The sequence below is a fragment of the Tamandua tetradactyla genome, chromosome 2 (assembly GCF_023851605.1).
Source record: "Tamandua tetradactyla isolate mTamTet1 chromosome 2, mTamTet1.pri, whole genome shotgun sequence".
Lineage (NCBI taxonomy): Eukaryota > Metazoa > Chordata > Mammalia > Pilosa > Myrmecophagidae > Tamandua > Tamandua tetradactyla.
In genome coordinates this window covers 34815316-34842756 of record NC_135328.1, presented here as the reverse complement: position 1 = coordinate 34842756, position 27441 = coordinate 34815316, and the positions used below count along the sequence as shown (strand labels likewise).

General features: G+C 46.5%; 1 protein-coding gene and 1 pseudogene across 3 annotated transcripts; one reads left to right on the top strand and one right to left on the bottom strand.

Annotated features, from left to right (window-relative positions):
• The first annotated feature begins 304 nt into the window (after positions 1 to 304).
• Positions 305 to 26538, top strand: PTGS1 (prostaglandin-endoperoxide synthase 1). 3 transcript variants are annotated; one of them, XM_077142865.1, is made up of 11 exons: positions 305 to 352; positions 456 to 548; positions 7189 to 7305; positions 7732 to 7872; positions 8079 to 8222; positions 15286 to 15467; positions 15576 to 15659; positions 17954 to 18200; positions 20565 to 20851; positions 23874 to 24021; positions 25417 to 26538. In XM_077142865.1, the coding sequence occupies exons 1-11, from the start codon at positions 346 to 348 to the stop codon at positions 25770 to 25772; spliced, it is 1806 nt and encodes a 601-aa protein (XP_076998980.1). In that variant the 5' UTR covers positions 305 to 345; the 3' UTR covers positions 25773 to 26538. The 3 variants fall into 3 exon arrangements, with proteins under 3 accessions (XP_076998980.1, XP_076998973.1, XP_076998964.1); XM_077142858.1 differs by having other exon boundaries at positions 312 to 352; positions 432 to 548; XM_077142849.1 differs by having other exon boundaries at positions 318 to 548.
• LOC143665612 (centriolar coiled-coil protein of 110 kDa pseudogene) lies at positions 11396 to 14857 on the bottom strand (annotated as a pseudogene).
• Positions 26539 to 27441: the final 903 nt, after the last annotated feature.

Sequence of the window (27441 nt, the reverse complement as noted above, 5' to 3'; positions counted from 1 at the left end):
TGGGAGACCTCAGCCTGTGCATCAATTCTCTGAGCTCAATTTCCTACCTGTCAGATGGACACAATTACGGCCCCACCGGGTTTTTAAAAGATTAAGAGCCTCAAGGATTTCGGGAGAATAATCTCCTTAGCATCAATCACGCAATAATTAATAAAATGTCTTGGCTGGGATGGGTACAAAGGAAGTGGGCGGTGGCCGAGGTGACAGCTGGAGGGAGGGATGAGGGTGGAGCGTGCAGATGGGTGGGAAGGGGGCGGGCCGGCCGGGCCAAACATCTCGGGAAGTGCTAGAGACACAGCCCAGGAGCCCGCAGTCTGCGTGCAGCACCCCAGCCGGCCCGGTACCATGACCCGTGAGTCCGGCCCCGGTGCCCTACAGCGCGCCCAGGAATCCTTTCCCCGTTTTGGCAGAGCCTTGAATGCCAGGCTCAGTCCCTTGTCTTTCTCCCTCTGCAGGACGGAGTCTCTCGTTCCGGTTCCCGCTTCTCCTGCTGCTGCTGCTGCCGCCGCCACCGGTCCTGCTCGCGGCCCCTGGGGCGCCCACGCCGGGTAGGCGACCCCTCCCTCCCCACGGGAAGCTCCTAACCCCGCACCTCTTGGTCTCGTTTTCCTTTCCCCGCCAGCGAGCCCAGCCTCCCCTTTCTGCTGGAGACGCCTGGGGAGTGGAGTGTGGGGAGAAGGGGCTGAGTCTGTTGGAGGGATGGGGGTTCTCTGAAGACTGGAGGCGAGGCCTTGGGTAAGGTTCTACTGGGTTGTTTTTTGGGAGGGGGAAGGACAGATTAGGATCTCGTGCCGGCTTGGGGAGAAGGCGCAGCCCCTCTTCAGCCCTGTCACTTCTCCTGGGTGCCCAGCTGTCAAGCCACCTCCGTCCCCAACACCTCCACTGTTTCCTTGTGCGGACTTCTTTGAGAGGAAGTGGAGGCACGGGGTGGGGGGTGGTAAAAGCCGTCTGAGTTCTCTTTCTCTGGCCTCCAGCTTTTTGTGGCCCCATTCAGATTCCCAGCCTCAGTTCAGGTCTTTGGTGAGCACCTCCGGTACAGCAACCTTTCTGGGAAGAAGAGAGGCGGAAGTACATTTAGAGAGCTAGGCTGCTTCCCTGAAGTTTAATCCTTGCCCGTGAGCGCCCCATTGGGCAGATGAGGAAACTGAGGCTCAGATGAATAGGTGATGTCCACAAACTCACACAGTGCATGATAGGGGCAGGACTTGAATCAGGGTCTATCTTACCCCAAACGCTTTGCAAAATCTTTCCACTGGGAGCTCAGAGAGTTTGCTCCCTCCCCCCTCTGTGGACCCTGGGTCCCTTTAGTTTTCATCATCTTCAGGATGATGGAGAAAGTCAGAACAGTGAAATCCCACCCATTCCTTCCCTGCCCACCCACGTGCGTGAAATTCCAGGTGATGGGATTCAGCTCCTCGCTCAGTCTGCCTCCCTCCCCAGCTCGCTTCTGTGTGTGGGGTGGGATGGGGTGGGATGGTCAGGTGGCATGGGGGGAAGTGGTGGAGGGGGCAGTCTGAACAGAGCCTCTACCATCACCCAGCTGTGTGACCTGGGCCTCCATTTCCCATCTGTAAGATGAGGGTGAGGGTGCAGGAGTGGGGAGAGGGCATCTGAGCTTTCTGCTGTAACGTTCTAGGGGATTTGATGCTCTGGAGGAGAGAGGAGAGTTATCCATGTGAATTGCAGAGCAGACCAGGCTTCCTGGAGGAGAGGGTTTGAGTGGGTAGCAATTGGTGAAGGAGGGAATGGAAGGTGCTCCAGACATGGGTTTAGAAAGAAGAGGAGGAAGACTTATACGGTCAGTATTTACCAGTTTACAGAGCACAGCTATGGGCATCCACTTCTTTGGTATCCACCATATCCCTGACAGGGAGATGTATTAGACCCATTCTGCAGAAGGTGTAGCGAGCTGAGCCCACTTGTCAAAGGCCTGACAGAGTGGGTGGCAGAGCTGGGGCTGTCCCAGTGACCCATCTTGTCAGCCTCCTGATCAGCCCAGCACTTCCTCTGAGGCTCCATCTGTCCCCATCCAGGCCCCAGGGTGCAGAGGGCCCACCCGCCCGTGTTCCCATGACTGCTCACTAACAACCGATGAGCCACGATCTGTTCCATTTTGTTTGTTGCCTTTTCTACATGCTCGCGTATTGTAAATGTTTAAACGGAATTGTTTTTTTCACTCTATAAACATTCCCGAGGGCTTGCTCGATGTCAGACTGACTGGGCCCTGGAGATACGGAGTGGGGAGGAGCTCACAGTCTAATAGGGGGGACAGAAATGCCACCAGAGTGTCATCCAAGGGGATCGGGACCATAGCTGAAGGAAGCAAGGGGGGTTGTGGCCTTCAGGGAAGGGAGCAACCACCTCTCCGTGTGAGGAGTCAGGGAGGCTTTGCGGAGATGGGGATACAGGAACTGGATGCCGCAGGAGGTGGGGGCACCGGGAGAAGGGTCTTTCTAGTAGAAGCAGTGGCGTGAGCAGAGGCACAGAGTTCTGAACAACAGGAGGGAAACAGGAGCATAGAGAGCGGTAAGACCTGAGGCTGCTGCTGGGTAACAAGGGCCTTTGAATGCAGGGAGGGCTGCTTGGACATAGGCCTGAGAAGGGGAATTGTGAGCAGAAGAGTGGAGTTGGGTGGATGGCTTAGGGGGTGAGACTGAGGCCTGGAAACCAGTCATGAGGCTGCTGTAGGGGTCTAGGGAAGAGCAGATGGCAAGACAAATGGGGTACAGGGTCAAGATTTGGGTTTCTCTCTAATTCCAAGGCTATGAGTAAACTGGGGCCCAAGCTGCTTGGGTATCTGCCCCAGGATACACAGCCTGTGTTTAGTCCCCAGAGGGGCAGCAAAGGGGGATCCCCAGTAGATGAGGGCGGCAGAGTCATCAGACTCTGCTTATCTTGTGGAGAGGGGATAGAGCCCAACTTGGAGGACAAGGCTGTGCAGGGGACTCTTGATGCCCAGGATCACCCCCTCCAGCCCTGGTACATGGTTTAGCACCATCTCCTGGCTAGGGTAGAGCATGACCTGGAAATGACCTGGAGGCACACGGCTCCATGCCAAGTGGAGGGGCCCCAGGCCAGTTTACCCTGGCACATAGGGTGGGTGTAGAGAATTCAGCCTGTGCCAAGTCCTTTCTGCTCCTATCTCCAGCATCAGCTGGAACTGCAGGCTGGGAGGGGCCTTCCTTTTCAGGGGAGCTCTTTCAGCTGCTGGGCCTAGCTGTCCAGGCCTGGTGCGGCAGTGCCTGGCCTCTGGCTGCTGACCTGTAGGGGCTGGGGACCCAGGCCTGGTTAGTTAGGGCCGTTTTTGTGCTTTCAAATGCCAGGCTCCTGGACTTTCTCTAAATATTATTCTTAGGGGATATCAGTCCAGCCTCTTCAATGCACCCGCTCACAGCCTGCCACCTCCGCATCCTGGAGGATTTGGTGTTCCCCCACTGCGCCCCATCCCTGGTCACACTCAGCCCTGAGCATGGGCTGGGCGAGGGGGAAGTGGTCCAAATCTTTGGAAAGGGTTCTGGAGCCAGGCAGTCCAGGAGGGTCCTTGTCTGGGTGAACGTGGGCCAGCTGTTGGCCTCTGGGCCTGTTCCCCTCATGTGGCCTGGGCGTGCTGGTCACCCCCACCTCTGGGTTGTCGAGGGCTTAGTGAGAGAGAGTTGTACATTCTCTACTGATGTGGTGGGGGCAATCATATTGATGCGAATAGTGGAGAAGGCTCCACCCTGAGTAGAGAACAAGTGAGGGGTACTTGTCAGAGCAGGGGGCCTCCTTAGAGTCCATCTGCTTTATTCACGGAGCCCTGGCGCCAGGAAGGGATTTGTCCAAGGACACGCAACCAGTCAGGAGCAGCGCTGATACATCTTTCCTGAGCACCTACTTAGTACTTAGCCCTGTGCTGGGTGCTGGGACTTAAGATGAATCGGACAATTCCTCTATCTCCCCAATTCTCTCCCCTGGGGGTTTATTATACAGGGGTGTCCTCCATAGACCACAGAACTGGGCTGATGTGAAAGCATGCAGGATTTAGATTAGACTGAAGGAAGACCTCCCTGTGTGAATAGCTCACAGGGCTCTGGTTGTGGCAGGGGATGGGATCCCCCTGGAGTACTGGCTTTATTCATTCAGGATTTTCAGGTTCACCGTGAAGGAAAGGTGATGGCGCTGCCTCACCTTGGGTCATTCTTAGCCTGTGAGCCAAGGTGACTTTCCCTCTCCATCTCTTCCCTGAATCCAGGCCAGGGTTTCAAAGAGAAGAGGCTTCAAATTTTGGTTCTGCAACTTTGAAGCAGTGGGGCTTGGGCAAGTCTCCTGCCTTCTCTGAGCCACACATTCTTCATCTGTGTGATGGGGATTCTAGCCCACTCACCCCTCCTCGGTGAGTGCTGGGAAGAGAAATGAGGGGTGGGTATGCAAGGTCATGGGCTAGGTCAGTTAAAGCCCTGGTTTCCTGGGTCCAGCTGTAGAATCCAGCCATGGTGGAGCTCATCCCACGGGAAGTGGACTCACTCTCCTCCCTGCCCACCTGGCACCCCTGGGGCCACAGTGGCAGCTGGCCTCTTGGCTGGGGAGAACTTTTCCTGCCCTGGGGCAGCTGTTGTTTATGGAAAAAATGTGAAGGAGGAAGGAGGGAAGGCTGGACAGCCAGTCTGGGAGGGAGGAGCCTCAGTTCTGCATACATTACTATTTGTGGCAGGAGAAGGATGTGGGCAGGAGCTTCAGTGTCTGAACCGTCCAGCTCTGCTCCTGCTAGGGCAGGACTCTAGACTTACAGCAGGAGGGCTTCAAGCTGGACTTCAGAGCAAGCTGCTGAGGGCTGAGAGGATGAGAGTCTCTTTGGCCAAGTTGGGACTGACCCGTTTCCTCACTTCATTTTATTAATTCAATATATTTGTTGACTTCTGGACACCACATCTGGAGCCCCTAGCAGCTGGATTTCTCCGGACCTGGGCTGAAACCCAGCTTTGTCAACAGCCCATGTTAGGGGGAGGAGAAAGACGGGGAAGGTGTGGCCCTTTGTCTCGGGAGTTGATGATGGAGAAGAGCAGGATGCTTTGGAACCCAGAGCCAGGGAGGGGAGGAGCGACAGGAGCGGGAGTGTGGATACTTAGGAGAGGTTTCCTGGTGGGGGCAAGGCATGGGTTCGATGGAGAGGGGCAGGTAGGTTTGGAGGAAATTGATTAGGGAGGTACAACAGCTGGGCAAAGGATGAAGCCCTTGTGGCTTTGGGGCTAAGAGAGGGGGCTGCTATTGAATGCTTGAGCTGGAAGGACCTTTTGAGACCCCCTTCTGTGGTAAGTTGAGAAACTGAGCCCAGAGAAAGGATGGGACCTTCGCCCCTGTGCCATTTGATTGGATATAAAGGGCTTCATGTACCAAATTGGGAGCTCTAAGGGCTCCTGGGCAGGTGAATTAGGCAGGTGAGCAGAGTGCTGAGAGCAGGAGGAATTGAATGAGGAGAGCTTGGGCAGGGGTGAGGAATCACTCTGTTGAGGGACCAGATTCCTGCCGGCAGAGGGGTGGGGGGGGAATGACCCTGAGGCTCAGCGGGCATTTCTGGGCCTGTGGGAGAGGGAGCCTGGGGTCCTGCCAGGGCCCTTGCCTGCGTCCTGGCTGCCAGGTCCGCCTGTGTCAGCCTGATAAGGCCTCTGTGTCCAGCTTTTTCCCGCTGACCCCTCCCTGTGTCGCCCCTGCCAGGGCCACAAACATGCCCATTGTGGGGCCATGGGGAGTCACCAGAGTTTAAGCAAAACTATTTGCATTATTCTTGCTGTTTGTGTGCTGAGGTGTGGTGCTGGGGCCTTCTCTGAGGTGGGGGCCGGGGGGCCCTTCTGCCCAGGCTGTACCCAGGCTGTAGTGTGAGGAGGCTGAGACCGGGGGTCAAGCCTTGCCTGAGCTCGTGTCCTCAGATCACAGGCCCCTGAGGTGGCGGAATGTTTCGCCCCTGCCTGCTGCCCCCTATCACTACCCTCTTGACTCCCATCAGCCGCACAGAGAGTAAAATTCCCTGTAATATTGGCTCTGAGCCCAGATAAGGAAATATGTGTGTTGGCAGAGGGGGCCTGGCGTTGGCTCTGTGCCAAGAGCCCGGTAGTCCTGGGGCTACAGGGGCCTCTGCTCTGCTCTGGGTCCTGCCACCCATCCCTGAGCCTCTGTTTCCCTAGCAGAGCAGTGTGCGAGGGCTCTGCCCTGGGAAGTGGACCTGAATGAGCTGTAAGGAGTCTCTGACTTTAGTGTTGGGAGATTCACTGAAGCAGAGCAGATTTGAGCAAGATGGCTGTGGTCAGTGAGACCTGGGTTAGATGCAAAAAGGGACCTCCTGTTTGGAGGGGTATCTTCAGGAGGCAGGAGGGCTGATGCCAGAGCTTCCAGTACTCCTCTTTCCTTCATTCTTGACCTTCCTCAGGATCCAAGTCTGGGCCCCTTACGAGCTGAAGCAGTTCAGACTATGGGGCCACCCTACCCACCTCAAACCCGCACCTTGTCCTGAGGTTCTGGGAAACTTCTTTCCTTGGGCTTGATTGCTGAGCCTGTGGGGGTGGGGTGAAAGTGGAGGGACGGCACTTGCTGGGTGGCGTCTCTGGCTTTCCTCTTTTCTAGCCTTGGTGTCCCTCTCTGCATGGTGGGTGCATGGTGACGCCTACTGTTCTGTCCCTTCTGAGAAGTGGGGGGATGGTGGGAAGCTTCCTTTCCCTGGTGTCGGGGTAGTCAGGGCTTGGGGGCTGGGCTGGGGGAACACCTTCTCGGCCATCCTTGCCCCTTCTTAAACTGCCCAAACCCTGCCCTTGCTGCGGGTCCCTGACTTGGTAGGAAATGAATGATCTAGAAGCCTGTGGTTTCACTGTCTTATCAGCAGTTTCCTAGCCTTTGATGTCATAGCCTGGGGTCAGGACTGCTCCCCTGCCTGCTCTTGTGGCAGCAGGGAGGGAGGGGGACTTCCCCTGGGGGCCTCATCTGGGCAAAGCTGGAGATATAGAGCAGAACCTGGGAACAGCAGGGTTGGGGGGATTTAGGTTCATAGCAAGGGGAACAGGGCTTGAAGCAACAGTGAAGTCCAAAGAGGGGATACTCAGTGATTAAGGACAGAGCTGAGACTTGAATCCACACCTCTGGTCCCCCATTTTCCTATCAGAGGTAGAGTAGGGATCTGGGATCACCCAAGAGTGGTCTCTGATCCCCGTTTCTCACCCACAGTGAACCCCTGTTGTTACTACCCCTGCCAGCACCAGGGTATCTGTGTTCGCTACGGCCTTGACCACTACCAGTGTGACTGCACCCGCACGGGCTACTCCGGCCCCAACTGCACCATCCGTGAGCTGGTCTCCAGCCCCCACTCCTCTCCTGGGCCCCTCCCACCCCCATGGGCTCCTCCTCTCAGACCCCCACTTCCTGTCCTTGTCTCTGGCCATGGCCCCATTGTCATTCCTTGCCTGGCTCTGACACTCTCAGACCTGGCTCCTCATGAGCCCTCCCTCCCAGGCACATCCTCTGTCCCTGGTGGTCGGCTGTGTGGGAGTCTTCACTGCCCAGCCCTGATCTCATTTCCTGACCCTATTCCTTGTTCTCATTTTTGGTTCTGGCTGTGCCGTGTCATCCACCAGGACCCCAGCCTTCTTCCCATCCCATATGCGTGACCCTGTTCCATCCTGACCCTCATCCCCAGGTCCCACTTTCCACTTTGTCTACCGCTGGTCCTGCCTGCAGCACCTGACTGAGTGTCTGCCACTGCCTTTGCAGCTGAGCTTTGGACCTGGCTCCGGATTTCACTGCGGCCCAGCCCCTCTTTCCTCCACTTCCTGCTGACGCATGGGCGCTGGTTCTGGGAATTTGTCAATGCCACCTTCATCCGTGACATGCTCATGCGCCTGGTACTGACAGGTGGGTGAGGAGCAGGGTCCCCCTAATCTGAGGAGCATCCGAACAAGATGGCCTGCCAGCGCTCAGGATTGTTGACTCTGATAAGGGTGGCGGGTGGGGAGACTCTGTGATGCCAAATAAGATAAGTCCCAACTCGAAGGGAGGGGGAAGGGGATGTAACTGGGGGGTGGGAACTCTCTTGTTAACATTATTTTTACCCTCTTTAGCACGTTCCAACCTTATCCCCAGCCCTCCTACCTACAACTCTGCACATGACTACGTCAGCTGGGAGGCCTTCTCTAATGTGAGCTATTACACTCGTGTCCTGCCCTCTGTGCCCCAAGACTGCCCCACACCCATGGGAACCAAAGGTAATGGAGATGGGATGGGGCTGGGGGCTGGGCCTGGGGGTCACAAGAGAGTCACAGTTCTCCTTTCGGGGGGAAAAGCAGGTAGAAGAGCAATTATTGACCCAATTCACAGATGGAGGGGGGTGGGGCCAAGGCAAGGTATATGACATCTCCAGAACTAGATATATGACATAATCAGCATGAGGACAGGGAAGGGCAGAGAAGGTCTAGGGGCCATGGTCACCTAGAAAGTCAGTGGCAGAGTCAGATTAGCGCTTTCCTATTTCCGGGTGCTGCTTTGCCTGAACCTTGCCTTCTGAGTGGGTGGGACCCTGCTGGGATGGGGATGATTTGAAAGTTGAGAAGTGGGAAGAGAGGAAGAGCTTGCTATTTATTGGTGCTAACTCGGTGCCTATTTTTTTTTCTGACAAATGTGAATGGTTTCCCATGTTTCATCAGCATAGGGTGTAAATAAGGGCACATTTATATTTATGCCTATGTTTTCTTTAAGATGAAAAGTTTATTTTGCCTTTTGCCTAGAAGCAAAACTAGTGAAAATTAAAGTATAAAAATAAATACAGTTTACATTAATGGGCATTCCAAAGTAAAAATAAGAATAAAAATAATGTATATGAATTAAAATCCATCAAAAGCACAAAACAGTGTCTGACACTTTTACGAAATAAGATGTGAACATTAAAAGTGTGTAAAACACACAAACTTTTACCTTGAAATAAAAAAACTCAAGTTTTTATCCTTAATCTAAAACTATTTTTAACTTTCTCCACAACATACTGTCATTTTAGCTAATTTGCGTTGGTGTGCACAAAACTTTCAGCATCTATTTTTCTTACTGGAGAGACCCATAATGATATGAATAAGCTGTATCCTGGGTTTTCAGAATGATAAAGCATAGTTTATCACAGTAATAAGATAATTTTATATACTTTGTCTATAAATGAAAATTGGTAATTCAGACCCTTTGACTGGCTTCTAATTTTCTTGTTTACCCATTTGATAAATGATACAGCTCAGTCAAGAAAATCAAGTTTATACCCAGAATAAATTATTATTTTCTGTCTATAGCTGAGTGCAAAAGTTACATTTTAGAGCCACGGTGGCTCAGCAGGCAAGAATGCTTGCCTGCCATGCCAGAGGACCCGGGTTTGATTCCCGGTGCCTGCCCATGTAAAAAAAAAAAAAGAAAAAAAAAAGGTTACGTTTTAAATGGACCAGAAACTTGGAAAACAGTCTTTATCTCCATATTCTTAATAGGATATTTAGACTATATATAGTCCACAGCTTCAAAATACCGTTATCTGTTCAAAATTCAAGTTAGAAAGATTAAGTACACACAGTCCCCATTTTATGTGAAAAGCACAAAGCACTTTTTGGAAATGGTGTGATAAATTAACAGCATCATTCTCTTTCATAAAATCATGTTCTCTTGGTGTTCTAGTTTGCTAGCTGCCAGAATGCGATATACCAAAAATGGAGTGGCTTTTAAAAATGAGAATTTACTAAGTTGCATGTTAATAGTTTTAAGGCCGTGAAAATGTCCCAATTAAAACAAGTCTATAAAAGTGTCCAAATTAAGGCACCAACAAGAGGTTACTTTCACTCAAGAAAGACCTATAAGGTTCAGGGTTTCTCTCTCAAGCTGGAAAGGCACATGGTGAACGTGGTGACATCTGCTACCTTTCTCTCCAGGATTCTTGTTTCATGAAACTCCTCCAGGGGTGTTTTCCTTCTTCATCTGCAAAGGTCTCTGGCTGCATGGGCTCTGTGGTTCTCGTGGCTCTCTCCTGGCTCTGCTGCTCTTTCCAAAAAATGTTTCTCCTTTTAAAAGATTCCAGTAAACTAATCAAAACCCACCTGGAACGGGTGAAGTCACATTTCCCTTTAATCAAAGGTTAATATCCACAATTGGGCGAGTCACATCTCTGTGGAGATAATCTAATCAATGTTTGAACCTACTGTGCTGAACAAGAATAAAAAGAAGCCTCTACAAGATAGATCAGGATTAAAACAAGGCTTTTCTAGGGTATGTAATCCTTTCAAACCGGCACACTTGGTAACATTTGTTGGTCAATATTTTTAATGAACACATTAGTGATGAAAAAAGTTAAACATCCCCACTTCTAAGTAATGTAGACTTTCAACTCAGCATTATTACTATCCCATTTTAAATCTGAATTTATTTTCATATTACATAGCCCTTTGTTCTCTCTTAAATCAAGCATGCTAGAAAAAGCAGACTATGAAGAAACAAATATATGGACTAAATAGAAAGTATAACTGCATACAACATGTCATTCTTATTTTACAAAAATGGGTGCAACAATGCATTCAAGAAGATTGTGTTATCCCCCACAGAAGGAAATTTGTTATCCCCCACAGAAGGAAGGATTTAGAAGCATATCCACTAGATATGCTTCTTCTTAGATAGATAAGTACTGTGGTGACGTATTGGAAATCACACATTTCTGGAAGACAACTAGTCGTTGACAGAAATATGTATTTCTAGCCAAACCAGTGATCCACACCTCCTCCTGTGGTTAATTTTAGGTGAGTCATAATTAGCAGACAGGTGTTTTTATCCTATGTTGATTATAGTGGGTTAAAAAATATGCAGTTTGAGAGACTAATCAGTTTTTAAATTAAAACAAACAAACGAACAGGGGAAACCATTCTTCTGCAATAATTCCCCCTTGAATAGAAGAATATCTAATTTGTTTATCAAAATCAGCAATCAGAATGCAGATCAATGAAACTTATGTGTCAGAATTTATTTTTAATCTTTCACACCTTTTCAGTATTGTGTAAAGATAAACCAAATGTCCTTTAAATTTACAAAAAGGGTTTTAGATATCTGGGCATGTAAAACAAGTTATATTTGTACAGGTTAAGCCAGGGATGAGGCAATTACTAAACATTATTTTGCCTTCACTTAAACCAAATATTAAAAGGAAAATGGGAGCGGGGACAGGAATTAGACTGATCAAATATCCAGATAATTGCTCAGCCCTGTGACATCACTTGGCCTGTATAATCTGAGTCCAGGGTTAAGTAAAAAGTCTTGGGCAGGAAAGATAATACGGATTATAATGCCCCACCCCTTGTTTATCCTAGTGAATGCTGTTTTAAATTGTCGTAACATTTGGCCACTTTCTTTATTGGTTTTTTTCCCTGCATATACTCCCTTTGTCTACTAAGTAGCCTGTGAGCAGGCGCATTGTGCCCTTGGTTTGGCTGAAGAGCTCTTGTTTCGGAAGGATTTTATTTAATGAGAATTTTCTTATTTGGCCTGCCCATTTTAGCTGCTGTCACCTACTTCTTTCTGTCAGGAGACTTCTGTGTTGCAGCTGAAAGAACCAATCGTGGGCTTTTCATTTTATCTCTCTGCCTGAGCATTTTCTCTTTGCGAACTTCTCAGTCATGATGCAGAATAGATATTCCTTCAGCTGCATCCATCACAAAGAATATGCCATGAATAACATATAGGGCAGCATGCAGCTGAGCTAACATAACTCTCTTCCCAGAAGAGAAGCATCTTGTGCTGAAACAAATCCTTGCTTTAATGGTGCTTCTGAGTGAAAACGTCTTATAAACTCTGTAGTGTCTTTTACAGTTTATCAAAGTTGTTTCAGTTTCTCTCTCTGCATAAGCTGATGATCTAGAAAGCCTTTTGCCACTACAGTTATTTTGTTAAATTTTGCTTGTACTTCTGGGCTGAAAACCTGAACCCTGTTTTGGCCCTTCCAAAGGCCTTGTTTCTGAGATTTTGGTCAAGTTACTAGTTGATTCTACCCAGAGGTAGAATGGTGCTTTGCAGGCGGAGCTGAAAAAACCAGAGTTATTGAAGTATAGAGCGAGTCCATTTGAGACAGCATTGTTTCTAGTAACCCAGAGTTATTCATTTTTTCCCATTCTAACTCTGCCACATTATAATGTCCAACTCAGAGTCTTCTGCTGTAATTGCCTTATTCTCTTAAGGCATTTTCTCCTGTTCTTCTGTTTCCCTTTTGCAATCTTTCCTGTTCCGTTTCCTGCTCAGCTATGAGTAGTGACAACTGCTGGGCATGCTGTTCTTCTAGGCTCTTCCGCATTCCTTCAAAAGCTAACATCTTGCTTTTTAGTATCTTCTCGCCTTCTTTGGAGCTAATTCCTACGATTTTATTCTTGTTAATGAAGACAGGTGCCTTAGAGTATCTTTTTTTTTTTTTCCTGGCAAATGCTGTCCTTCCTGTTTAGCTATTCCAGTTGTTTTGGCACAAAGGGCAGCTTTCTTTTTGCAGACTATCAATATCTAAGTTAAGTTTCCATTTTACTTTTTTGAAACTATTTTCCAAAAACTGATCACTCTCATAGGACACCGTAGGTATGTCCATCTGCTATCTGTTATTCTGGTTCTGCATCTGTTTTTCACATCATGAGATTTATTTAGCTCCATCTGTAAATTGCAGGAGTTGTTCTCTAACACACTGACTGACTTGAGTACACCCACGGTTCCAAAGTTTTGGTTTGCTGTGCACTTACTGGTGACATATGTTTCATGCGCTGTGGTACAACCATTGCCATTTAGTGTGATCCTCTCCCATCAAATGTTAACTGACCTTGCACAGTAGCAAGTCCTTGAATAACTTTATTTTCTAATTGATTTCCTGAAGATTGACATGTTCAGTTTGATTTGCCTAAAATCATTTCTTCTGTGGCTTCTGTTGCATTTTTCCTGTCATAAACCTTGCATGAACAAACTCCTGCTAAATCAATTGGCAATTTTGGCACAGTTTCAAGGACATTTGTTTTTTTCATCAGTTTCTATAACAGCCAAGTCCACTACCTGTTCTTTTCCTTTAAACACTTATTGGGTTATTTATAAGTATATGACCAGCTGATGATGGTCTAGAACATTTTTGATGCATTTTAGGATTCTTGCTTGGCTCCAGACTAGGTAATTTGGCATATGAACCAGTAAGACTTTTGATAACATTATTACCAGAAACAAAAATGGGTATACCTTTAAGGTCAGAATCAAAATCTAAAACGGTGGGATGGCCAGTTTGTTTAGGTAAGTCCACTTTAGAAAAGCTAGCTAAAACCAATGTATTCATGAGGCTTGCTAGAGTAGAAGCACCTTGGAGGATAGTCGAGTGTGTCAGGAATAACTGAGCCACAGTGTTTGCCTATCAACTGGGCCTTCTCCTTTACACCATCAATCATCTGAACAGCATCATTTTCTCTGTCTGAATGACTCTCATTAACACTCCTTTTTGCTCTATTTCTCAGACTGCATCTAGATTTTTCTCTTTCTATAGGAAACGTTCTTTGACTTTTTCATCAGGTTCTGAAGACTCATTGTGTAGGGGTCCAGGATAAAAAAAGAAAAAGTAAAGCTTTCTTCCTACTAGTGTGCTTTCTTGGTTCTACATCAAGTGCTTTCTGCTTTTCTTGGTGCATTTCCTTTCTTCTCTCAATATTATCAGTGGAGAAATTATGGCCACTCTCTGGAAGTGAATAAGTAAGATACTTTCAGACTGCCTACCTCCCAGGACCAGCATCCTATATATTTTTTTAGTTTCTCAGAATCCCACATCTTCTCATTGGCAGGGATCTTCTCCTAGGTCTTTCTTCCTCCTCCATCCTTAACTGTCTAATAATCGGGTGATTTACTCAGTTCAGTCATCAGTTCAGCTTCAGTACAGAGAAGACAAGAGAGGCATATCAGCCCCCAGTTGCCGTAGTTTTAGTTGCTGCCACATGGTGTCACTACTGAATGCTGGTCCGTGTAGTGCCGCAGATGTATGCTTTTGTAGATTCACAACACACTTGCATATGCATTGATGTCCATCCTTAGGCCACAAGGGTACCACTCTGATGGTTTGCATTCACATGTTTAGTTACTATTTCCAAAGCATGATCATTGTGTCAGGTCTAGCAGAGTTTCTGGACTCTTCCAGAACTTTGCTGGAATCAGTCCTTACCCAAAGTCAAACTGAGTGATGATTCAGTTGTGGGGACCAGCTATCCCCTCCAAATTGCCTTTCAGTGAGTTCCTTTTGGAGTGCTTAATACCCATCTCTTCCAGTGGAACCCAATTGGCCACCCTAATCCAAGGAGATTCTATTAATCTTGAACCTTCAACATTGGTTATCACAAGAGGTATTGTGAGGGGATGCCTTTGCCAGAACACAAAAATTTATATTAATTCTTTTGGCTAGGGTATTGGGTACGAACTCATCTGACATTTACATATTTAAGGAAGGCCTCTCATGTGCTTATTCTCTGGGAGATACCTGCTTCCAGATGACTTCTTGTCTTTACCCCAGACATAGACTGGCATCATTTACAATGAGTCAGAAAACTACAGCCAACATGCCAAATCCAGCCCATCCTGTTTTTGTAAATAAAATTTTATTGGGAGACAGCCACACTTATTTGTTTACATCTTGCTGGTTGCTGCTTTTGTGTTACAACAGCAACGCTAAGCAGATGGGATAGAGACTGTATGATCAGCAAAGCCTAAAATATTTACTATCTGGCCTTTTACAGAAAAAGTTTGCAGACCCTTGATTTACAATAGTCTACTACAGCAGTACCCTGCCATGCTTAATTATCACGTCATCCTCAAATCCACTGTGTAAAATAGGTATCATTTGACCTCTTTTACAGATGAGAAGTTTAGGCTCCGAGAGACTAAACGACTTATCTGTGTTAACACAGATGGTAAATGGCACAGCTAGGTTCAAACACAGACCACCTTGCCTCAGAGGCAAGTATAATGAATACCAAGTAACTGTCTCCCAGCTTCCACACACGTCCTCAAGTTGCCAATCTTATTTCATTGATTGCCTTCTCACCTGATTTGTTACGGAGTATTTTAAAGCAAATTCCAGTTCTCATGTCATTTCACCCATCCATACTTCTAGGGTCATTTGGTAAGGAAGAAGGCTCAGGGGGCCACCAGGTGTTGAGGGTGGTCCTGCAAAGGGTGCTCTTGGCTTCCTGTTTGGGTTGGTTGGCCCCCTGATGGGAGGATCCAGATGGAAGGCAGCTCCTGCCCTTTCCTACCTCCTCCTCCCAGGGAAGAAGCAATTGCCAGATGCTCAGCTCCTGGTCCGTAGCTTCCTGCTCAGGAGGAAGTTCATACCCGACCCCCAGGGCACCAACCTCATGTTTGCGTTCTTTGCACAACACTTCACCCATCAGTTCTTCAAAACTTCCGGCAAGATGGGTCCCGGCTTCACCAAGGCCTTGGGCCATGGGGTGAGTATGTAGGAGTCCAGGACTTCTTTGGGACCTAACTTGGTACAACATGGCATTGCTGGTGAGGCAAGACTGGGTAATCTGTGTGGTCCATCTCTCTGTCCTCAGGTAGACCTTGGCCATATTTATGGAGACAATTTGGAACGTCAGTATCAGCTGCGGCTCTTTAAGGATGGGAAACTCAAGTACCAGGTAGTACTGGGCCTGGGGGTGGGACAGCGGGAAGGACCTCCCAGGATCTTCCCTGGCAAAGGCTGCTGGGGTTCCTGGGTGGTGTCCTGAGGGGGCCAGCTGCAGGAGCTGGTGCTGTGTACTAGGAGGAGGAGGGACAGAGTTTGGGGCAACAGGAGACCTCTGGGAGAAGATGCCAGGCAAGAGAAGCAGACAGGAGCAGACATGGCTTCTCATGTCCTCTTGGGAGGTGGGTTTTGGGGCTCAATAGAAGATGGATGTTCCCAGGCTGCATTTATTCGTTTGATTATTCCACGAATATTAATTGGGCACTGTGATGTGCCTGGCATAGGTGACAGAACAATGAACATCACAGTTATGGGCCCTGCCCACAAGGAACTCACAGGCGCTACAAACTCAGATGCTAACTTCACAAGGGCTTTTTGTCTCAACCAGCGTTGTCCAATAGAAATACAATGTGAGCCACATGTCCAGTGAAAAGTTTTCTAATTGGCCACCTTAAGAAAGTAAAAAAAAGAAACATGAAATTCATTTTAATATACATATTGTATTTGACCCAATATATTTAAAATATTACCATTTCAGTATGTAATCATGTGAAAATTATGACATTTCACATTCATTTTTTAAATATTCTAGTTATAGTTTATTTTTAGAATAGTGACAGAAATATAAAACACTGCATTTGCCAAACAACCTCAGTTTTTCCAGTTTTTCAGCCACTTTTTCCTTATATTGCTGGAAAGCTTTACTCAGCTCTTCAGCATTATATAGTGCTTCATTCCTTTGTTGTTCAGCTCTTCAGTCAAGAAAGCCCGATGGGTCAGGCACACCTCTGTCATCTGGGTAGTCACATGGCTGGCATCTGCTGGTCCTTTGCTCCTGGGCTCTGTTGATTTCAGCCTCTGTTCCTGTGGGGGTTCCTCACTTTGCTTCTCCAGGGCTGGTTTTCATGTCTTGGCTTCCCTTGGCTCCTTCCAGGTTCTGGCTTGTTTAACATCTTATGGCGATGTCTGCTGGGCTCCAAGCAAAACATCCGTGTCTCTGCTCTCCATGTGTCCACATCTGCATCAGTTCTGCTGTGAAGTTTCCATTGGCTCTGAGGCTTCTGTTGTTTCTCTAGGCTCTGTCATTTCTTCACATTCGTTTTAATGCTAAATCTTTGGAATCTTATAAATATTTTATACTTATGGTATATCTCATTTTGCTGCTAAATTATAATTGGAAATGCCTGATATGTATTTAAATTTCATGACATTTAGAGTTGAAAAAGTAGATTCACCTACCCAAGTTGTTCTACACATACTTAAAAGTTTTCCAGTAACTGAAGTATTCATTTTTAAATTCAAATTTAGTTGAGTTAAAATATTAAAAAAAATTCAGTTCTTCATTCAGAGTGACATGGCTACTTTGCAAGTGCTAGTACATGTTGCTAGCGGGTACCACACTAGACAGTACAGATCTAAACAAACACAAGTAAGAACAAACAATTCACTGTTAACTCCTTAGGGCTAAGCAAAGTTCTTGACATATAGTAGGTACTCAGTGTGTATTTATGGATTGAATGAAGAAACTGCTGAATAATTAATTGCATAGGTGATAACTGCCATCAAGGAGAATCTTTGGGGCCACAGAGTGTTCAGAGAATCAGCAAGCCTTCCCTAGGAAGTTGTGAGTAAACTGAGACTTGCATGAAGGATGAGCAGGAGGTAGCCAGGAAAAGAGGGAGAAGGGATTTTCTAGGCAAAGGCTTAACATATGCAAAGGCTTGGAGTTGGAAACAGCCTGGGTGACTTAGGGGGGTGAAGGGAGAAGAGTGTTGTTGAACCGAGTGATTGAGGATAAGAACGATCCAGGTAAGGGTGGGGACGTCTGTGGGAGCATGTTTAAGGAATTTGGAATTTCTGCCAAGAGCAGAGGGAGGATCTCGAATGTTTTTAAGCCAGGGCATGACGCTAGATTTATGTGTGTGTGTGTGTTTTAAACGGATTCTCTGGCTGCAGTGCAGAGATGGACTGTCATTGGGCAGGGGTGGATGTAGGGGGCCCACTTACAGAGGGGGTTCAGGGTGGGAGATGAGGGTGGCTTGCACAAAGGTGGTGGTAGTGGGGAATGGAGAAAGGGAGATCCATTTTAAAAGAGATTTAGGAGGAAGAGCCAAGAAGTCGTGGTTGAAGATGATGCAGTAGCTGTCCTGCAGTGACTTAGGAGCTGTAAGTAGGAGTGGGAGAGTGTCAGCCGTGGGCAGGTGTAGGAACTCTGTATTCAGGTTGCCAGATGGCCCGATCCTGTAGGTGCTGGATGGAGAGATGTACCCACCGTCTGTGGAAGAGGCACCCGTGTTGATGCACTACCCACCGAACGTGCCTCCTTGGAGCCAGATGGCTGTGGGCCAGGAGGTGTTTGGGCTGCTTCCTGGGCTTATGCTGTATGCCACGCTCTGGCTGCGTGAGCATAACCGTGTGTGTGACCTGCTGAAGGCTGAGCACCCCACCTGGGATGATGAGCAGCTCTTCCAGACAGCCCGCCTCATCCTCATAGGTGAGCATCCAAACCTGTCCCCTGGGAAATGGGTGGGCTTGGGGACAGGGAGTTTGGGTGAGAATCCTGGCTCTGCTGCTTAGTTTGAGAACTTGAGTAGTCTCCTTCATTTCCATGAGCCTCAGTTTCCAAATTTATATGTCAGGAATAGTGATGATTGTAAGGATGTGTTGACATGATGAAAGGGAAGGCAGCTAGCACATGGCAGACCTTCAGCAAATGGGTGGCTGTGAAGGTGAATTATTAGCTGGATGACTCACAGCAAATCTGACTATTCACCCCAAACATCAATTTCTTTGGCACTCATCCAGATGCACACAGTGACATCCCCAACATGTGCAGAGCCAAACCCCAGCTTGCCTAGCCTTCAGGTATCCTCACCTTTCCTGCCCTGTGTGCATCTTCTTTCTGGAGTTTGGGAGTTTCTGAGTGACTCAGGGATGGGATATTTTTGTGTCCTCAACGGATGCAAGCTGCAGGCTGAAATGTCAGACAACTTCCTGTCCTGGAGCTTGGCCACTGATACCCCTGTCCAGATTCTGTTCTTTCTGAGTTACCAGTAACCCCCTACCCCCATCTCCACCTATCAGTGGGCATCAATTTTAGTGCCTGATTCACTGAATCCTGGAAGAGTCAGGTACTGGGGACATTAATGACTTGGAGAGGGAGGAGGAGCTGGTTCCAAAGTCCCAGCATTGCAGAGACTTCAACCAGAGAGGGAAAATCTATAACCAGTGGCTGCCCAGCACACTGAGTGACCAAAAGGCAGGATACCTAGGGCATTGTACATCCAGGTCTTCACTTAGCTCTCCCCAAGAACCCTATCAACCAGATATGATTATCTTTGTGGAAATAAAGATTCAGAGAAATTTGGTGACTTCTCCAAGGCCCCTCAGCAGAGGGAGATTTGAACCCAGGTTTCAATAGATTGGTGTAACATCAGCAATTTATTAGCTCATGGGTTCAGAGGTGAGAAGCCAAAAATCAAGGTATTGGCAAGGCCATGCCTTCTCCCTGCGGACTAGCATTCTGGCACTGGCTAGCGGTGGTCCTGGGGCTCCTTGGCTTGCATCACGGAGTCCCGTCCCATGGCAGTCTTTCTTTTCATTTGCTCTTCTTGTTTCCTCTGACTTCTGGGTGTTCCCTGTGGCCTTCTCCAACTACTGGCTTCTGGTTTCTTCTCTTTATAAAGCCTCCAGTAATGTGGATTAAGATCCACCCTCAATCCGTTGGGCTACACCATAAGGAAAAATAACATTTTCAAGGGTCCTATTTACAATGGGTTCACACCCACAGGAAAGCAGATTAAGACTGAGAATGTCTCTAAATTGGGGTACATAATTTATTCTACCACAGGGGGTTGGGTTGAAAGCTTCTGATCTTTTGTGATGTGCACGTATGCAGAGGGTATGCATTCTCCCTTCACATCTACACTTACTAGTCTTACTTCTAGCAGATATGTGTTGACATCTGCCATGTGCCAAACTCTCTACCAAGCACATTAGATGCATTTGCTGTGGATTCTTCACAACTATTACTATGCTACTATTATTTATACCATTTTACACATGAGGAAAGTGAGGTTTAGACACATTAAGTAACATGGTAACCTGTTAACAGTGGAGCCAGGATTTGGACTCAGGTTTGCTGAGTCCTAAACCATTGGCTCCAAATCACTTTGCAAAAATCCAATGTGTGTGATGGTCAATTGGCCAAATATTAGTTTCTTTAATATCTAGTTGACCAGTTTTCATTGTGTTGTGGATTGTTCTATTTGCTTCTTTCCTAGCACTTTGCTGTTATAGATGGTTAATGAGAGGGCAGAGGAAGAAATCTACTTAAAATAATTCTTACATAGAAGAACATATAAGAAATATATTTTTCAAATATATTGGGGACTAGATTCTCCTTATGCTGTCAGTGTCTGCTTCAGCAGGTTACAGAGTGGTCACTTCAAAGCCCCCTCATACACAAAGAGGTTAGCATGCTGCAAGCCCTCAGTAAGCAAAGCTTCCACCTACCCATCTTATGTGGCCTCTCTAACTTCTTTTCATGGCTGGTGGCAGGCGGTCACCGTAACCAGTCCTCAGATAATCTTCTTTGCATATCCTGCTTGGCTGGGCTTCGAAAGCCTCCTTTAGAAACGTGGAAGTGGCTGGTGCCTCTCGTCTTGGGACTTTGTTCGAAACAGAAAGTTCCATTTTGACATTCCATTGCGAAAAGACAAAGTTAAAAGTGGTCAACTGAAATTTAAAATAATAATAGCAAGAAGAAAGAAGTGAAAAACAAGCACTTTTTTTCATGCATTGGCCTACTTCCAAGCTTCTGTGCTCTGGTGACCGTCTTCCATCCTCCCCTGCACAGGGGAGACCATCAAGATTGTCATTGAGGAGTACGTGCAGCAACTGAGTGGCTACTTCCTGCAGCTCAAGTTTGACCCAGAGCTGCTGTTCGGTTCCCAGTTCCAGTACCGTAATCGAATTGCCGTGGAGTTCAACCAGCTCTACCACTGGCACCCGCTCATGCCCGACTCCTTCCAGGTGGGCTCCCAAGAATACAGCTATGAACAGTTCTTGTTCAACACCTCCATGCTGCTGGACTATGGGGTCGAGGCCCTGGTGGATGCCTTCTCTCGCCAGAGTGCTGGCCAGGTAAGCCTCAGAGGCAGCATTGATTAGGGCATGTGGGCTCTGGGCTCCATCAGACCTGGGTCTGAATTCCAGTTTTCCTCTTATTTAGGATAGGGATGGTGATTGTGAGCATTCCTTAGTTAATTCTTTGGTTCTTTTCACTATTCACCAATATGCCGGGTACTGGGGTTATGTGGTAAAGAAGATCCTTGTTCTCTTGGAGCTTATGCCCTAGCAATGGATTGCAGTCATACTATGGTTTGCATCATTTGTGCACTTACTGTGTGTTAGGTACTGTGTGAAATGTTCTTCTGATATTATCAGAACTGTAAGAGTATGATAAGAATGGCGATACCAAAACCCATGCTACTGTGGGAACTCAGAGTGGTGCTTCTGACCCATACTTGGTCAGATCTGCCTGAACGGAGATCTGAAGGCTGAATAAAGGTTTGTCAGGAAAAGAGGTATCTGGGAATAGGTGGCATTGTGGCAAGGGATGATTGTGTTCCGGGAATAGCATGGGTGCAAAGGCTTGGAAGTCAGGGGACACGGCAGTTTGAAGAACAGGAGGATATTCAGGGTAAGGTAATATGTGTGGAAGCATCTGGTGCGTAGTGGGTATTTATTAAATAATACACCTCTTTCCCTGGGATTCCTAACCCAGGGAAAGTCTCTGCTTCCCCTGAACTGGAAGCTCCCAACTCCTTCATCCCAGTTCTCTAACTCCCCCAATCTCAATCAATTGAATCAATACTTCTCTTAAATCCTTGCTCCTGAGCTCTATGGTGAATTTGTGGTACCATATGGATCTTGATTTCCTCCTGTAATTTGAATGCAATTAGCATATGCAGTCACCCATGGGCAGCTGGTGGCTGGTTTTATGGTTTCTGTTCTTTGTGGGGACACAGAAATGAGCAGAGACAATAGCTTTTGTTTGGTGCTGTGTGGTTTCCAAAGCATTTTCAAGGAATGACCGGGATGATATGTGTGAAATGCCCCATAATGATTCTTGGATCAAGGCAGAAGGGTGACAGAAGTGTGTTGCTCTAAGGATATTGAAGAGTGTAAGAAGTAATAAAGCAGAGCTTCCCCAGATAGTCATCACTCATGGCTAACATCTTGGGGGTTACTCTGTAACCAATTCTAATAACTGCTTTGCATGCTTTATCTCATTTATTTTACTACAACCCTATGAGATAGATGCTCTTACCTTCTCTTTTTTTCCACATAAGGAAACTAAGACTTAGCTCTGGTAACTTGCCCAAGGCTTCATAGCTTGTAAATAGATGAGCCTGGATTGGAACCAGCCTCTGCTTTGTTTGCTTCAAGGTTCTTGTTTGCATGCAACCATGTTCTTCCTCTCTCCCTCCCAATTTGCACATTTTCTATCTTAAACAGTACTCTTTCTTAGGCATTAACATTATAAATTGCAATACAGCTATCTTTGGACTAATGCTCCTTAACTTCTGTGAATCAGAATCTTCTTTCTGGAGCCTTCTGTGTATCATCAGGTTGCCTGGGGTTTGAACCCTATTTTCCTTCCCTTCATAGGATTTAAACTCTAAGTTTAGTTAAACTAAACTTGTTTAGATACTAAGGTTATCTGGGAAAATTTTAGCTCCCTCCTTGCCAGCAAATGACCTTTCCCCTTCAGGCAGCTTGGTGTAGAAAGGAGAAAGAATATATATATTCTCCTGTGTTCCTGTGATTGTGTTTATCTGCTCTGAATGGAGTGACTTGAAAGTTTGTATTCCTGAATTCTAGCACTGAGTTTCTTCTACCTAGTAGTAGATGGTAACTAGAGGCTCACGTTTTATTTAATATTAGATGCTTAGTAAATTTTGTTGACTCTCAATACTATGATACAGAGAATGAAAAGCAGGATCCCTTAATAGTTGATCTCTGTTCTGTTAAAAAAAAAAACTGATTTGATGAGTGACAAACACACATCAACTCTGCCAGAACATAATTTAAAAGATATTTCCAGAAATCCATAGAGTGGATTTCTTATTTTATCCCTCCAATACTTGGATCACCAAACTAGTACTCCTCTATTCTTCTGTTCTTGTCTCTTGTTGGTTCAGATGACTTTCTGCCCCTTCAACTTTCATCTCCAGAGCTGGGGTGCCCTCCCCTCTGCTTGAACTCTTGGCTATGGCAGTGCTGGCCTCCTCTGCAGAGTCCTAGTTGCTGAACTTAATAGTTCCAGAACCTTCCCTAGCAGGTCCTGGAAGTTTCCCACATACAGATTCAGAGGGTTGGGGAAGAATGTGAGCTGGTGAGCCATGGGAAAGGTTCTCCTGGCCCACTCCATACTTTAAAGATGAGGAAGCTGAGACTCAGAGGGGGTCTCTGAGAGCATGGCAGTGGCAGATCTGGGGTCAGCTGAAGCTCTTTTGGCTTACTTCAGCTGCCGAAATGCAAAATACCAGAAATGGACTGGCTTTAACAAAGGGGATTTATTTGTTTACAGATTTACAGTTCTAAGGCCATGAAAATGTCCCAATTAAGGCATTGAGAGGAGGACACCTTCTCTGAAAAAAGGTTGTTGGCATCTGGGGTCCCTCTGTCACTTGGGAAGTCACATGGCTGGTGTCTGCTGGTCCTCCATTCCTGGGTTTCTTTGCTTTTTGGTTCTGGTTTCACTGGCTTTTTCAGCTTCTGTGGGTTGTTGCTTGCATCTCCAGAGACATCTCTCTAAGTTCTCTCTAAACTTCTCTGCATTTTATCTTCTCATTAAGGACTCTAGTAAAGGATTAAGACCCACCTTGAATGCACTGGGTCACATCTCAACAATCTAATCAAATCAACCACAATAGGTCTGTACCTACAAGAATGGATTAAAAGAACATGGCTCTTTATGGGGTATATAACAGCTCCAAACTACTACAGATGCCCAGCAGTGTGACTGCTAAGTTGAAACACATTCTCTGTCCTAGCTCAGGGAGGACTCCTGACTATAGACCTTTTCCTAGGGTCTAACACAAGCTCTGGGACAGTCTGACCTGGTGCTTAGACTACAGTTGTGCTTATCTCTTGGCAGATCGGTGGGGGGAAGAACATAAACCCATACATCCTGCATGTGGCTGCAGAGGTTATCAAGGAGTCTCGAGAGTTGCGGCTACAGTCTTTCAATGAGTACCGCAAAAGATTTGCCATGAAGCCCTACACCTCTTTCCAGGAGCTCACAGGTGAGTACCTGTGTTCTGGTCACACTCTCTGCCCTCAAGGGAGTTATGTAAAGTGAGAGTGACATAAAGCAAACAGAATTGGACAATGTATTGTGGCCAACACTGTGACTGTGAGTATGATAGGGGTGCGGGAGCACTGTGCCAGGGGTGGAGAGGGATGGTCGAGTAAATAACCCAGCTCATGGAGAGAAGGTGACTTTTCAGCTGGGTTTGAAGAATAAATGAAATTTTCCAGAGAGAGAATAGAGGGAGTGCAATTAAGGTAGAGGAACAGAAAGTACAAAGGCACAGAGTCACAAAGTATCTACTCACTTGGAAGGAAAGTGAGTAATAGGTGTGGTTGGAATGAATGGCTTGTGTGGATCATTGGTGATGGGAGGTTGAGGCCACATTGGATAGAGTATTGGATACCATGCTAAAGATTTTGTGTTTTATTCTGTCTAATGGTTCCTGAATGCCATGTATGGATCAGCTGCATAAGAATCACTTGGAAAAACTGATTAAAAATACAAGATCCCAGATGTCTCTCCCAGAGATTATATTTCATTAGTCCAGGGTGGTGTCCAAGAATCTGTACCTATGTATTTTTTTATTCAAGATTCCCAGCTGTTGGATAGTCACGTTTGGGATCCCTTGACACAGAGAATGGGAGTCATGGAAAGGTTTTGAGCAGGACATGACCTGATCTAAAACTGTAAGACTCCATGGAGGATGGACTTGAGGAAATACATAGGAAAGCGCAATTTCTGCCTTCCCTTTGTTACTCTCTGTGAAAATGTGAGTCTCACAGAGTTGTGCAGTTCCTGGGACCAATGGATAAGTTCCGCATAATCCTGGAATAGCCATCTTTGGGTTTACCAAAGAATCCTCACTCTTTAATTTCTTATGAAAACAGTCCAGAGTGGCAGAAAGAACACTGTCACCAAATCTCTGTGTGAGCCTGGAAAAGTTACAGTACATTTCTGAGTTCCAGTAGAATGAAGGTCCTTAGACTAGCATAAGTCCTAAAAAACCTACCTTTGAAGAAAGTATGTAGGTAAAAAACCTACCTTTGAAGAAAGTAGAATTCTCCTGTTGTTAGATCAGGTCATAAGGGGCCAGAGAAGTGAGGTGAGTTGCTCATGGTCACAGGTTATTTGGTGACAGATCCAGGTCCCTTGACTTTTTCTTCAGTAGCACATTTCTTCCTTAGACCCTGCCCTAGAAGAAGGTCAGTGCTTTCCTTTCCAGTACTTTGTCCTAATCTCAGCTAGGCTAGCTTTTATGCATGTTCTCATTTGCTCAGTTTTCTCTTCTGGAGTTCCTTATTTTCCCCAGGTAAAGGTGGATGGGAAATGTTCCCTCCCCAGATTAACTTACTGGCATTGTGGCTCTGACCTAGCTTCTCTCTTGTAGGAGAGAAAGAGATGGCAGCGGAACTAGAGGAGCTATATGGAGACATCGATGCCCTGGAGTTCTACCCGGGGCTTCTTCTTGAGAAGTGCCATCCAAACTCCATCTTTGGGGAGAGTATGATAGAAATTGGGGCTCCTTTTTCCCTCAAGGGCCTCCTAGGGAATCCCATCTGTTCTCCTGAGTACTGGAAGCCCAGCACGTTTGGTGGTGAGATAGGCTTCAACATTGTCAAGACGGCCACCCTGAAGAAGTTGGTTTGCCTCAACACCAAGACATGTCCCTACGTTTCCTTCCGTGTGCCCAGTCCTAGCCAGGACCACTGGCCTGGAGTGGAGCGGCCATCCAGAGAACTCTGAGGGACAGGGCAGCTGCATTCTAGAGGATGGAGTTTTGTGCTTGTTATTCAAAAATGTTGAGGCCGGGGTTTATAGTCTTAAATGTTTGGGTTTCTGGTTTGACATTGAGAGTATTGGACTTGACATTTAGAACTTTGGGTCCCTCACTGATTATCTGGAATGTTGTATTTTTGTTTGTCACTCGAGAATGCTGAATTCCTGTTTAATGATCAGGAATATTAGGAGCAGTTCCCATTTGGCCTGCCAGAACACTGGGTTCCTAGTTGAGAACCTCGAATATTATATTTCTGGTTGACTTGGAATATAGGGATTCTAGAATGTGGAACTCCTCCTTAAATTATCTAGAAAGTTAGGAAGTTCTTTTCTTGCACTCTAGAATTCTGGGTGACTCTCCATAATACTGATTTTCTGATTGGTGAAACAGAATGTTGTGTTCCTGGTTGATGAATGATTCAGAACAGTGGGTAGTATGCCACTGCTGATGTGAATGCCTAGAATGTTGGTTTAATTAATTTTCCTGTTCAGTGAGATATCCATAGAGCAGGAGAATGGAATGTACAACAAGAATCCATTACCTGAATCTGTGAGGATGCAAGGAGATGGGGTGTCCTTGGAACCCCCACTTAGATTCTGGTTTGAGGATGTAGAGAGAATGATTATTTTTCATGCCATTGGTTGGAAACCACTAGAACTTAGTCCCCATCCAGATCTTAAATCATGGCAGCTGTTTCTCATGAAGCTAAATAAAGTTTTCTTTCCAAAGTTTCTTGCTATCTATCTCTTTTGGTCTCATCTTCATGAGCAGAGATAACAGCGAAATGACCTTTCTCTTAGCCACAAGGTAACAAGCTTGGTGTGATAGAAGCTGCAGCATGAGACTCTCCACTGGGATCCATGGGGCCTTCCATAGTGTAGATGTTCCACCAATGATGCTTCATTTCTCTCTATGGATTAGGAATTACCTTTTCCAGGCTGCTCTCTGAAAGTACAGAATTCCTGACCTCCAGGAGATGTGGCATTCCACTTCCACAATCTGATTAAAACAACTTCTTCCCTAAAAGAAGATATAACAGAGATGAAAGCCATGTGGCGAGGAGAGCACTTACTCTGTGTCAGTTTTACACTATTAATTCTCATTTATCTTCACACCAACAGTACAAGGTAGGTTTTACAACTGAGGAAACTGACATCCAGAGTGGTTAAGTAATATGTCCCACAGGTGCCAAGCAGATTGGAACCCAGGTCAGTCTGATTGTAGAGCTTATACAGTCCAGCTTTCCCTGGCTTCCTGGTTTGACTCAATGCCAGGCCTGATCTTGCCTGTCTGACTCAGGGTCAGATAGAGAAGAATGGGATGGAACTGTGTAGCCTCCACTTTACATGCAATTGTAGCTGGACTTCAATTGAATGTTGAGTATCTAGCATTTCAAATTAAAGGTAATATTTAGTCAACGGTTAGAGGACATACACATTTTTAATCGAAAACCATACACACATACATACACACATACACACAACAATAAAAGCACAAGCATCTATTGAGCAAATCTATTAGTCACAAATATTTATTTTTCTAAGTGCTTACTACATGTCAGTTACTATAATCATCTTAGGGACAGCAATGAGTGATCAGGACAGACAAGGTGTCTGCCCTTATGGACCTCACATT